We start from the raw sequence: 14,387 nt of genomic DNA, 5'->3' as shown, positions 1-14,387 counted from the left end.
TGGCTCTGATGTGTGTGTGTGTCTGTGTATGCTGGCTCTGACAGAAGGCTGCACTGTATTCTTGAGTCTGAGAAATCACAGAAATATCTCTTAGAGGTCAGAATATTTTTTTTCCAGTTTTCCTACTCTAAAAACTAGGTGCGTCTTATGGTCAGGCGCGTCTTATGGTCCGAAAAATATGGTAGGTATTAATTTAGATAGCGATCTCAGAGTAATGCTTGAAAGAGTAAGCAATGGAATATGTAGTTTTCCAGCTAATTTGTCCCATATTTTCAACAATGTTTGTGTAGAAGGTAGTAAGGAAGAAGGGAATGGACGTAAAGGTTTAGGAATATGTATAGAATCTGCTAGCGGGTAATCTATCCATGCTGTTTTTTCCAAGTTGACCCAGCCCACCTCCGAATCGGTATCATAATAAAATTTAAGTTGAGCCAGAAAACAGGCTTCATGATACAAAGTCAAATCTGGAAAATTGAGACCCCCTTTAGCTTTGGGTAGGATCATCTTAGATTTTGCAAGTTTGGGGGGCCCAGTAGGCCAAATATATTTAGTTAAAACACGATTACACTCAGTTAAGTATATAGTGGGGAAAGAGTAAGGAACTGTGCGGAATAAGTACATTAACTTCAGCTTAACCAGGAGATCTCATAATTAACCCAAGATTTAGTTAAATAAGAAAGGGTTGTGATAAGAAGTGGGAGATTCACCTCAAAAGCTTTGGAGGTAACTGCCGGGATATTAATGCAGAGATACTTTATTGATTCAGATTGCCAGTTATACGGATAGCTGGCCTGCAAAGAGGAGGATGCATTGGCGAGATTTATAGGAAGGGCATCCATTTTTGAAGTATTTAGCTTATAATAAGAGGCCTTCCTGAAGTCATCCAAGATTAAATGAAGATGTGGGAGAGTGGAAGAGGGGTTGAAGACAAATAGGAGATCGTCATCTGCAAATAAACAGAATTTATGATGTGAATCACCAACAACCACTCCTAAAAAATTATCACCATTACGAATCCTAGCTGCTGGGAGTTCTATAGCTAGAATAAAAATTAGGGAGGGGGGGGGGGGGGTTGATAGGGGGCAACCCTACCTAGTTCCATTAGATATCGGAAAGACATCAGATAAAAAGCCATTGCTGAACACACGGGCCAAGGGGCGGTATACAATGGAAAAATAGATGTTAAAATTTGACCATGAAATCCAAACTTAAGGACTTCTCTCATATAAGACCAATTTAGACGGTCGAAGGCATTTTCTGCATCAAGGGACCACAGAAGAAGGTCTTGTTCCTGGTCTAGGGAATCTATTATATTGAACACTCTTTGAGTGTTATCGGATGTTTGCCTGCCAGGAACGAACCCAGCCTGGTTCATGTGAATCAGCAGAGGCAAAAAGTTTAATATTGCCACTTAATAATGCTATGGGTCTGTAATTTTGGAAGTAGGCAGGGTCCTTTCCTGGTTTGGGAAGAGTTACTATTTGCAACTCGAGCATTTCTTTGGGAAAAGTACCAAACGTAGAGATTGTATTGAAAAGCTCAGTCATGAGAGTAGTCAAAGTTTCACGAAATGAGGTATAGAAATCATTAATGAAGCCATCAAGGCCTGGGACTCTGCCTTTGGGCAAAGATTTTATAGCTTTGTTGACTTCTAAGTTAGTCCAGGGAGCATTCAGTGCTTCCAATTGATCATTAGTGAGAGACGGTAAGTGTATCCTATCTTTAAAGGAAGATATAGAGGCTGAAGAAGGCTGTAGAAGTATCTTGAGAAAGATTGTAAAACAGAGTAATACTTAGCAAATTGATTTGATATATCTTTAGGATTTAGAATCTTAGCATTAGTGGGGGGAAAATATGCCTGATTCTGTTCCTTGCTTCTTGCATTCTTAGTTTTCAGGCTAACATCTTAGATGACCTATTCCCGAATAGGTAAAATTTCTGCCGAAGTCTATTTAAAGTTGACTGGGTTTGCGCCATGAGTAACTGGCTACGAATGTCAGGGAGTTCTTTACGTAAAAGTTTAGTGGGCAAGGCTTTATTCCTATCTTCTAGTTCTTTCAGCTTATGCTCTAGGACCTGCTGACGTTGGACATTCTGTTTTTTAATGGTAGCGCCTGCCTGTATGGCAGATCCTCGAATGACTGCTTTAAACACGCTCCAATAATTCAGTGTAGATGTGTCTTGAGGAACATTAGTGGCCATATAGGACGTTATACTATGTGAAAAATTTTTTTTTTGTCATGACATCAGATAAAAGGTGAGGGAATAGACGCCAAGGTCATGGTGGGAATATACGCGGGGTAAGATCCCAGTACCACAGTAATGGGGCATGATTCGTCCAGGTGATAGGGAGAATGGCGAGAGATTTGGAGTGTTGCAAGGTCCATTTATTGCCTAGAATTCGGTCGATCCTGGAATATGTGTTATGAACAGGGGAATAAAATGTATAGTCCCGTCCGGTTGGGTTTTGTGTACTCCATATATCATAAAGATCAAATTCAGCCAGTAAATTACGAAATGCGACAGAGGGACCGTAGTTAACTAAAGCAGCAGGCGACTGTACTGAAATCGCTTTATGGGACTTATCTAGTTTAGGTTTCAAAACTAAATTAGTCACCCACAATAATTAAGGAGCCCTTAAAAGATCTATGAATCAATAGAAAAAGTTTACGAAGGAAGGGGACTTAGTTAGAATTTGGAGCGTATATGGATGTCAACGTGACTAATTTATCATTAAGAAGGCCAGTCAGGATTAAGTAATGTAAGTAAGTAAATAAGATAGCTACTCCGTTACGTTTAAAGGGGCCGTTGGCATAATACCCAAGAGAATATTTATAGTCTTTAAACATGGGGGGACGTAATGAAGAAAAGTGGGTCTCCTGTTATGCTACAACCGCAGATTTTTGTTTAGCGAAAAAAGAAACAGCATTTAACATTAAGCGATAAAATGCTGGTCATGATATATTAATATAAACAAATGATAGACCACCATAGCTATACATTGTGGAAAAAAATTACAATCAATTAATCGTAATGAAGTAACACACGCTTTGGAATTTGAGAGCAGGGAGAATAAAATAGAGAAAAAGGCATCAAGGAGGAGAGTCAGAAGAATATAGAGAAGAGAGAAAAGGAAGAAAAACAATGGCCCAGTATATCAGGCCTGCATAACTACTGCAGAAACTTAACAGTGCAGTAGTATCAGAGGAAAAGGGGGGATGTAATGTGGCTTGGCGTCACCACCCACCTAACAATTATCATAAACAATAACAGGTGGACACATAAACCCACATTTCTATGTAACTGTCAGAAATGTAAACAGAAAGAAGAACAAATCAAACATTGTAGGAAAATGGTAAGAACATCAAATAACTATGAACACATGTAAGCTGCATCATATCAAGACGCCCTAATAAAAGAGTCAAAGCATAAAGTGAGCTAGAACAGAAAGCATGGCAATCAGAACTCCCAGTATACGGTAGCTGGGAGATAGTGCTTCATAGGAATCCAGCTCTTGGCAGACGAGAAAAAGATCACAGAGAGGGTCATAAGGTCTCAGGTGGTAGACCATTTGGCAGAGGAAGCAGGGTTCTGCCTGGTGACGGCAGTTTGCTTGACCGATATGTCCCAATCCGTTAACAGCCTGATCCCGGCATCCAGTGAGGAGATGGTATAAGAAGAATCTTCATATGAGACGATGAGCTTCACTGGAATACCCCAACGATAGGTAATGCCATGAACCCAGAGAGCTGTCGTGATCGGGGCAAAGGATCTCCTTTTAGCAATAGTAAGGGTGGAGAAGTCAAGAAAAATATGTTGGCCCCAATACATCAGAGTCTTCTGCCGATCGTGCAGCTCAGAGGATGCATTCTTTGGTCGAAGAAGTGCACTCGAAGCAACATGTCATTCGGTAGTGAGGACAAAACCGTACGAGGTCCGGTGGATGCGGTCAATCAGTAGGTCCCTCTCTCCTGCATTAGGCAATAGCTTATGAAAGAGGTGTAGCGCATAATCATCCAGCTCGGAGTTGGAGACGAAGTCTGGTATGCCTCTGATTTTTATATTATTTCTTCTGGATCTGTCCTCAAGATCTGCTGTTTTATTCTCGAGAGCTTCCAGTTCGCTTTGGAGTTGGTCGTGCAAAGAAATTAAGTCATTGTGTGACATCACCAGATCCTCCATTTTTCATTCTAGATGGTCTGTGCGATCTCCAATAACCACCAACTCAGTTTCTGCTGCGGGGTACACTGGGCTCCACAAGGATAGACATAGGGGTGTAGAGTAGGATCTTGATCCGAGGCACCAACAAGCTGAAAAGCTTTGAGTGTTCCCAGAATGCATAGCGCCGCCTCCTCTATAACCACGCCTCCCTGCACAGGAGCTCAGTTTTGCAGTTGGTGCCGCAGATAGCAGGCATATAACAGAAAGGCTGCGCTAGGCAGCCCTGAGAAGAGCTTTTTAGAAGAAAAGTGAAGACTTCAAGGGCAGCAGCAGTGTGTATATGTCTTCTGACATTCACTGCTGCAGCTCTCTCTCTCCCCAGCGGCGCTGTACACTCCCGAGCCCTGGTTGCCGGGTAACTACAGCAGAAGGCTACGATTTTTTTCCTTGGTCAGGCACACACGACGGGGGCTCTCCGGGATCGTGTGGCCGCGCTTCGGGAGGTGGTGAGTGGGTTCCGCTTGCGGGACCCGTACTTTATCGCGATCCGGCGCGGTCAGTGGGAGGCGGGCCGCGCGTGCTGGCAGTGGACACTGTGGCAGTACAGGCGATCCCACTAACACTCCCTATGGGACCCCCTATGCCGGTGCAACCGTATGTGGTCCCTGCAGCTAATCCGCCATGGGCGGACAATTTATCTGCTCAGTTGAAGTTGAACCAGTCCCTGACTACTAAAAAGTCTGACCCTCGCTCGCCTAAACCCAATAATCTAAGCGAGCTCTTATCTCCTCACAATCCACTGCTGTCACTGACACCTCGTCTGATGAAGATGGCACTTACACTGACCCCACAGATTCTGACTCAGATACTGCTGACGGGGAGGGTGGTTCACATGTGGATGTTCCTGATCTTTTGGAGGCTATTAAGTTGATTTTACAGATTACGGATGATCCCGAACCATCTGTCCCTCCTAAGAAACCAGATAGGTTCAAGCGTCAGAAGGTGGTTAAACAAGTTTTACCTCACTCTGACCACCTAGTGGATATACTTCAGGAACCCTGGGAAAAACCGGGTAAGAAGTTTGTGCCTCAATAGAAGATGCTGGCTCGCAATCCCCTCGCACCAGAGCTGTCTAAAAATTGGGAAACGCCTCCCTTCAGGGTCGGTGGACCAAGGAGGAATCTCCTTGTCACTCCTTGAATCTCTGGTGTCACTCCTGCCCAGGGTAATTGGGAAGTTCAAGCAAGAAAAAGGAAATCTGCTTCTCATAGCTCCAGCGTGGCCCAGACGGCACTGGTTCTCAGACCTGCAGGGCCTATCGTCAGAGCGTTCAATTCTACTTCCACAACGCCCAGACCTCCTCGTTCAGGGTCCCTGAGTCTACCAGGACCTGGCCCGGCTATCTTTGACGGCGTGGCGCTTGAAGCTTCCGTCTTAAGGGCTAAAGGGTTTTCTGAGGCGGTCATTCAAACTATGTTGCGGGCCCGGAAACCGGCTTCGGCTCGGATTTACTATAGGGTCTGGCATTCTTACTTTGATTGGTGCGCATCTAACAATTATGACGCTTCCATGTTTAGTATAGCCAAGTTGTTGGCTTTTCTTCAGCAGGGCATGGACTTAAGCCTGCGTCTGGCCTCCCTCAAGGTTCAAATATCTACCTTGTCGGTGTGGTTTCAGAGAAAAATTGCGACCTAACCTTATGTGCATATCTTTACTCAGGGTGTGTTGCATATCCAACCTCCCTATGTTCCGCCTGTGGATCCTTGGGACATGTCGGTAGTTTTGGAGGCGCTACAAGAGTCTCCTTTTGAACCTCTTGGTTCAGGTGATCTTAAGTGGCTTTCCCTTAAGGTGGTGTATCTGCTGGCTATTGCTTCAGCTAGAAGAGTGTCGGATTTGGGTGCCTTGTCCTGTACTTCCCCATATCTGATTTTTCACCGTGACCGGGCGGTTCTTCGGACTCGTCCCGGATATTTACCTAAAGGTGGTTTCTTCGTTCCACCTTAACCAGGAGATTGTGGTTCCGGCACTTGTTTCTCCTGATCTGTCTCCCAAAGAACGGTCTTTGGATGTGGTACGGGCTCTCCGTATCTATGTGAAGAGAACTGCTTCTATTAGGATATCTGATTCTCTCTTTGTGCTGTTTGGATTTCAGAAACAGGGCTGGCCTTCTCACAAGCAAACTTTGGCCAGATGGATTAGAATGGTGATTGCTCATGCTTATGTGAAGGCTGGTCTATCAGCTCCTGCTCACATTACGGCCCATTCTACTCGGTCTGTTGGACCTTCTTGGGCGGCCCGCCGTGGTGCGACCCTTGAACAATTGTGCAAGGCGGCTACGTGGTCCTCTGTGAACACGTTCATAAGGTTCTATGCCTTCGATACTGCCACTTCCCAGGATGCTTCCTTTGGACGCAGGGTTCTTGTGCCCACTACAGTGCATCCCCTCCCATAAAGAACTGCTTTAGGACATCCCCTATGTCTATCCTTGTGGAGCCCAGTGTACCCCGCAGCAGAAAATGAGTTTTATGGTAAGAACTTACCTTTGTTAAAACTCTTTCTGCGAGGTACACTGGCTCCACAAGGCGCCCACCCTGACGCACTTAGCTTCTTTGGGTTGGTATGGCATTAGCCGCTGACACTTCTCCTGTCGTGAGAGTGTGGTGTATGTGGCTACTAACCGTTGTCATCTCTTTTCCTGCTACTGCATTGGGCTGGTTAACTAAAAACTGAGCTCCTGTGCAGGGTGGCGGGGTTATAGATGAGACGGCGCTATGCATTCTGGGAACAGTCAAAGCTTTTCAGCCTGTTGGTGCCTCAGATCAAGATCCTACTCTACACCCTTATGTCTATCCTTGTGGAGCCCAGTGTACCTCGCAGAAAGAGTTTTAACAAAGGTAAGTTCTTACCATAAAACTCGTTTTTGACTTCTCGGATTGCAGATGTTAAGTCTTTAGTTAGATCAGCTTTGAACGCCAAGAGGATTTGGCATAGTGATTTGATCGTGAGCGGGGCATCGGAATCACAATCAACTCCCGAGGCAGAGAAGGCACTCATAAGGTAGATTAAAGGGGTAGTATCAGGCAAGTGAGAGGTTGATGCATTAGCCAAAGGAGAGGCCTAATTCGGTGTCTTCTGTGCAGGGAAGGACAAATGGGGGAGGGAAGAACCCCTTTGGGTTTTTTTAAGAGGCATAATAGCAATGGACTCTATTCAGAGAGCAAATTCTTAATAATTAATGAACTACAATGCCTTAATTGCTGATGTAGATGAGCTGAAGCTTGAACAGCAAGGCATATGTTGTTAGGAGTTACATCACATTGTAGCTATGGTGAAGGGGAGCAGCACTGCAACTACGGGTCAGAGTTAAGCCCTTGTATGGAGTGGAGGTGAGAGAAGCACTCTTATAAGCTGTGTGTGTGGGAGTTCTCTCAGTGTGCCTCCTTCTCAGTCGGTGGCCAAGCCACGCTTGTGAAGGGACTGTTGTGGCTGTACTGTATAGGAATCCTTTCCAGGATCCAAGATGGCTGCCGCTATCTTACAGCATGGCACTATCTGCCTTTTCTCCTGGCCTGTGCAGTGGGTCCTCCACTCCCAGGTGGGCCGCTGAGTGTGCAGGGTCAGAGGCGCCAGAAGGAGGAAAGGTGGGCAGAGAGAGAGGCGCCCTCAGCAGCTCACAGAGTGGCGTGTACCTTATTCAGCGGGCCTGGAAGTCTGGGCCGGCCGCGGCCACAACTCGAGTCCCCGGCTTATGGAAGTGGACAGGGCCGCAAGTCGCGGGAGCTCCCACAGCTGCCCCTAGAGCAGCAAAAGGTTGGAGACTGGCGGGTAAGTCCCACGGAGACAGGTGGAGGGGTGTAGAAGCCCTCAAAAGGTGGCAAGAAGGGCTGTGAAGCACTTTAACAGAAGAGGGATGCAGGAGCACCCCTCAAGCACGTCTGCTTGCTCCGGCTGCCAGGCCACGCCCCCCATGAGTCTTAATTTAATTTAGTTGTACCATGACGACTCTTCATATTAAAGCCTAATAATTATCAGAATTATGTATATGCAATTAATTGAAAAAAATGAAATAACTGAAAGTGTAACAAAATCCTAATATAGGATCTTATTCAGTAAGGATCACAATTTCTGCTAAAAAGCAGTTGCTACAATCAAATAGTTGCAGTCCAGAAATAGAGGGAAAAAAACATCCATTGCAGAAATTGTGATCAAATCGCAATATGCGGGCTGATCGCAAAACCAGCAAAGATTTTCCTATCTGCGCCAGGCAAGATTGTCCACAATTCTTGTTACACAAAAGGCTGGAAATGGTCATCGCTGACATCAGAGGCCCTCTTTTAAAATGCCTGGGCATGCCTGCGTTTTTTCAGACACACCAAGAAAACGGCAGGTTTCCACCAAGAAATGCCGGCTTCCTGTCAAACAGCAGCTACACTGCGATAACGATGTGTACGCATGTTCTGTCTCTATTTTCACTTGCACTTGCGCAATGCGAACGATGCGCAGTCGTTTGATAATCGTCTGGATTGCGATTTGCAAAATTTGCAATCCTTACTGAATGAGGTCCACAGTCATTTGCATGGTAGTCTACACTTTTTATTACTTTAATGTTGGAATAATTGTGCCTGCACAGTATTATCTCTAAATTATATATCTTTCATTCCAACTATAGTAGGATTCTGCCACTCGGTCCAATCGCCAAGCTAAAGGATCAGGATTCTTTTTGGCTACACAAGCACTAAAAGTGGAAAAACTGACAGAAACCAAGTTGTCCAGTGTTTGGGCTGAGCAGGTGCATCTATTCAGGATTCACCCCATGGGGCCTATCACTGCAGTTGGAAGGTAACCACACAAGCAGATCAACATTTGCCAGCATTACCAATATTATTTATTTGTTTGTTTATTTATTTATTATTAGTTTGAATGATTTCAAATTGTTAGATCATTTTGGAAGCACACATATGATATGAGACCTTTTGCCAGATATCACAGAGAAATTGTGGACTTGCACAGTGTCAAAATAAATAAAACAAAGGGAAATATATTAATGGGAATATTAACATTTGTTGCAAAAGTATGACCGCACTGAACATAAAAAACCCTGAAACAAAACATACAGTATCTTAGCATAGCCATTCCTAACTTGAATTCACCTAGATAAATCTTATTGAAGGATTCCACAGCAGATTAAGGTGACACTGTAATAGATCTGGTAATGGATTAATAAAGACTGCCTGTATAAGTACTCATAAGAAAAAGTTAAACTACAGTACATTAAAAAAAAAAAGCAAAATCAGTCCAGAAAAAAATCATTTACTATTAAGACAAGAGTAACTCAAAGATTGGAAAATGAGTACTTTATATAACAGATTATTTCAGCAAATTATTTTCTCAAAAGTACCACAAATCAAAAGATGTACAATTTACTTATTTGCTGTGAGCTAACATCATAGTCAAACAGTGTCAGCTGCTTTATGCCAAAGTACATATTAATAATAATAATAATAATAATAAACAAACAAACATAGTGAAGTCAAAATGTTATATGGATAAGTTGGAAACTTTTTAATTATTACATATTATAATATTTATGTGTTCGTTCATTTATCAACACAAACGTATAGATTATCTCATATTTGAATGATGCCTGAATCTTTATTTTATTTAGTAATGCTAACTATTACATCATATGTAGCTGTGCAACTACAGTATTTAATTCTCACCAATTGGTTCAATAAACAAAGAGGATCAATCCAATTGCAGGTGGAGGGTGCGAGTTGCCGTTGCAATGGCACCACAACTCAGACCCCACGTGGCCGGATCTTACCCCTAATTTGCACAATTTTGTAAGCAGCACTATAAGCATAGTTGCTGACATTCTGGCTGCTCTCTGCGGGAGAGAGCAGCCAGGTCGGCTCAGAGGGCGGGCAGGGGAGGTTGTGACGAAGAGGAGGGGGTGGGCCGGAGGCGGAGTAATGGCGGGTGGGGAGGGAGCAAGGGTGGGGTCACGATGACGCCTCCTTTAAGCCACGCCCTCGCTCTGTAATGCCGCGATCACCGGCATTACACTGCAGGGGGCGTGGCTATGATGACGCGATTCTGCAAGAATCGCGTCATCGACTGCCCGGACCGCCCACTTTACACACTAAGTGGGCGGACGGGCAGGGGGGACCCCGCGAATCGGGAGACTTGCCTGCTCTTCCGTGGGGCCGGGAGGGTCACCTGATTTTCGGGAGCCTCCCGGCCATTCCGGGAGAGTAGGCAAGTATGACTATAAGGCTGTGAACACAATTGTGTCAGTCTGAGCTGTTGTAAAGTGCGACTGTTGATGGGTCAGGCAGGTAGAGAAAGTGACAATGAAGGAACATTCAAGATGGATCTTCAAGATTTAGGTTGGTCAAACCTTCTTCAATTAATTGTTCTAAAATAATTTTTTTAAATTGTACCTGCTTTAAATCTCCAACAAGATTATGTAAGAGTAAGTTTGTTGGTCCTTGTTTCTGTAATACAGAAAAAAAACATTAGTATAAATGTAAAATGATAGTATATAAAGCAGCAATATGGAGACAACACTCATGAAGCATATTTATTTACTATTTATTAAATCATAGCAAGCATGTTTGAACATTTTTACATAATTCATGTATTTATTTATTTTTTTCATACTATAGACACATTATAAGATAGTTCCCTAAATGATGCTAAATTTTTAGAGTAATATAATTGAGTATTAGGATATATTATCCCAGATACAGTATGTCCCTAATTTGCTAATACCTGTAATGCGATACATAAGTAAATAGATAAAAAGGAGATTTATGGTAAGACTTACCACTTTTAATTCTCTTTCTGTGAGGTACACTGGATTCCACAGGGAATAACATCGGGGTGTAGAGTTGGATATTGATCCGAGGCACCAACATGCTAAAGCTTTGACTATTCCCAGGATGCACTGCACCACCTCCTCTATATCCCCGCCTCCAGGCACTGGAGCTCAGTTTTGTTAACCAGTCCAATGCAGTAGCAGGTAAAAGAGACAACAGTAGTTAGTAGCCACAGACAACCATATTCTCACAACAGGAGAAGGTACCAGCGGCTAATGTCATACAAACCCAAAGAAGCTAAGTGCGTCAGGGTGGGTACCCTGTGGAATCCAGTGTACCTTGCAGGAAGAGATTTAACAATAGTAAGTCTTACCATAAATCTCTTTTTCTGCAGCGGGGTACACTGGTATTCCACCGGGAATAAAATTGGGGATGTCCTAAAGCAGTTCCTCATGGGAGGAGACGCACTGTAGCGGGCACAAGAACCCGGAGACCAAAGGAAGAATCAAAGGCATAGAACCTGATGAACATGTTCATTGAGGACCACGCAGCCGCCTTGCACAATTGTTCTAGGGACACGCCACGGTGGGCCGCCCAAGAAGGTCCAACAGACCGAGTAGAATGGGCCTTGATAGTAGCAGGAGCTGGAAGTCCAACCTGTACATAAGCTTGTGCAATCACCATTCTAATACATCTGGTCAAGGTCTGCATATTCGCAGGCTAGTCACGTTTGTGAAAACCAAAAAGGACAAAGAGAGAATCAGATCTCCTAAGAGAGGCGGTTCTCTTCACATAGATATGGAGATCCCGTACCACATCCAAAGACCATTCTTTGGAGGACAAACCAGGAGAGATAAAGGCTGGAACCACAATCTCTTGGTTAAGGTGGAAAGACGACACCACCTTATGCATATAACAAGGGCGAGTTATAAGAACTGCACGGTCACAGTGAAAAATCAGAAAGGGTGACGACAGGATAAGGCACCCAAATCTGAAACCCTTCTAGCAGAGGCAATAGCCAGCAAAAATAAGACCTTAAGTGTAAGCCATTTAAGGTTCACAGACTCAAGAGGTTCAAACGGAGACTCCTGTAGGGCATCCAGAACAACCGACAAATCCCAAGGAGCCATAGGAGGGACATAGGGAGGTTAAATCTTTAAAACGCCTTGAGTGAAAGTATGAACGTCAGGCAGAGTCGCAATTTTTCTATGAAACCATACCGACAAGGCTGAAATATGAACCTTGAGGGAGGCCAGACGAAGGCCTAAGTCCAGGCCCTGTTGCAGAAAAGTCAAAAGTTTGGCAGTACTGAACCTGTATGCATCATAATTCTTAGCCGCACACCAGGTGAAGTAAGAATTCCAGACCCTATAATAAATCCGAGCCGAAGCCGGTTTACAGGCTTTCAACATAGTTTGAATGACCACCTCAGAAAATCCCTTGGTCCTCAGGAGTGAAGCTTCAAGAGCCACACCGTCAAAGTCAGTCGGACTAGAACCTGGTAGACACAAGGGCCCTGAACGAGGAGGTCTGGGCGTTGCAGAAGTAGAAGAGGACGCTCTATCGAGAGACCCTGCAGGTCTGAGAACCAATGCCGTCTGGGCCACGCTGGAGTTATTAGAAGCAGTAATCCTCCTTCTTGCTTGAACTTCCTTATTACCCTGGGCAGGAGAGACACCGGAGGGAACACTATGGCAGCCGAAAGTTCCATGGAATTGCCAGTGCGTCCACGAACGCTGCTTGAGGATCCCTTGTCCTTGCTCCACCGAAACCTTGCGATTGTGTCGAGACGCCATCAGGTCTACATCTGGTAGGCCCCACTTGTCCAAAAGGAGTTGAAAGACTTCCGGATGAAGGCTCCACTCTCCGGCATGTACATCCTGATGACTGAGGAAGTCCACTTCCCAGTTGAGGACCCCCAAAATGAACACTGCCGATATCGCTGGCAGATGGCGTTCCGCCCATAGAAGAATCTTTGACACTTCCATCATTGCCATGCGGCTTAAAGTGCCGCCTTGATTTATGTACGCCACCATGGTGGCATTGTCCGACTGTACTTGAACAGGCCTGTTCTGTACAAGAGGCAGGGCCAGTTTCAGGGCATTGAACACTGCCTGCAACTCCAGAATGTTTATCGGAAGAAGAGATTCCTCCCTGGTCCACTGACCCTGAAGAGACTGTTGCCCCAGCACAGTGCACCAACCCCGCAGACTGGCATCTGTCGTTAGAAGGACCCAGTTGGAGATCCAGAAGGGACAACCCCAGCTCAATTGTTGGTCCTGGAGCCACCAGCTCAGAGACAGACGAACTTCCGGAGTCAAAGAAATCATGTGAGACCTCATCCGGCGAGGCAGGCCGTCCCACTTGGAAAGGATTAACCGCTGCAGAGGGAGAGAATTAAATTGAGCGTACTCTACCATGTCGAAAGCCGACACCATGAGGCTTAGTACTTGCATCGCCGAGTGTATCGACACATGAGGGTGAGAGAGGAAGAATCGTATCCTGTCCTGAAGTTTCAGGACCTTCACCGGAGACAAGAACAACTGTTGGTTGTGTGTGTCGAGTAACGCCCCCAGGTGTACCATGCTCTGAGCAGGAACCAGCGAGGACTTCTTCCAGTTGATGAGCTACCTGTGGGCTTGCTTGCAGGAATTGGACCGTCAGTTCCAGATGGCGGAGAACCTCTGGGGAGTTCGCCAGGATCAACAAGTCATCCAGATACGGCAGGATCCTGATACCCTGACGGTGGAGAAGGACCGTCATGACCGCCATGACCTTGGTGAAGATTCGCGGAGCCGTAGTCAGTCCAAAAGGCAAGGCTTGGAACTGATAATGTAGGTTGACAATAGTAAACCGCAGATATTGCTGATGCGACATGGCCATAGGTATATGTAGGTAAGCATCCTGTATGTCCAGGGATACCAAATAGTCCTTGGGCTCCAAGGCCAGAACAATAGAGCGAAAAGTTTCCATACTGAATTTGAAGACTTGAGGTTGAGAATGGGCCTTGAGGATCCATTCTGTTTCGGAACAAGGAACAGTGTTGAATAGTACCCTCTGCCTCTTTGAGCCAGAGGCACCGGCACTATCACTACTGTGTCCAGGAGGGATTGTACCACCAATTGTAGAGTTATTGCTTTCAGTGGATCCAAAGGGATATTTGTCAAGCAAAACTGGCGAGGGGGATGTTTCTTGAAAGAGATGGCATATCCGTGAGTGTCGACTTACCTAACCTAGGCGTCTGAAGTGGTCTGTAACCATACCTGGGTGAATCGTAGAAGTCTGCCTCCCACCCTGGGGTCCCCAGGGGGAGGCCCGCCCCATCATGTAGCAGGCTTGTCATGTTTGGAAGCAGGCTGACGGGCAGCCCAGGAACGTTTAGGTTTGGGCTTAGAGGTTTTG

At 45.2% G+C, this 14,387-nt stretch overlaps 1 protein-coding gene across 2 annotated transcripts in view; it reads right to left on the bottom strand.

The window, feature by feature from the left end:
* The window catches only part of TRPM6 (transient receptor potential cation channel subfamily M member 6), a 527,875-nt gene that overhangs the window by 233,529 nt on the left and 279,959 nt on the right, over window positions 1-14,387 (bottom strand). For both annotated transcript variants that reach the window (XM_063913863.1, XM_063913865.1), the window contains exon 13: window positions 10,608-10,661. In XM_063913863.1, the coding sequence (XP_063769933.1) occupies window positions 10,608-10,661 (54 nt within the window). The remainder of the gene's footprint in view (window positions 1-10,607; window positions 10,662-14,387) is intronic.

This window comes from Pseudophryne corroboree, chromosome 1, assembly GCF_028390025.1.
Source record: "Pseudophryne corroboree isolate aPseCor3 chromosome 1, aPseCor3.hap2, whole genome shotgun sequence".
NCBI lineage: Eukaryota > Metazoa > Chordata > Amphibia > Anura > Myobatrachidae > Pseudophryne > Pseudophryne corroboree.
Note: the sequence above shows the minus strand (reverse complement) of the source record. Positions and strands in the feature narration are given on the sequence as shown.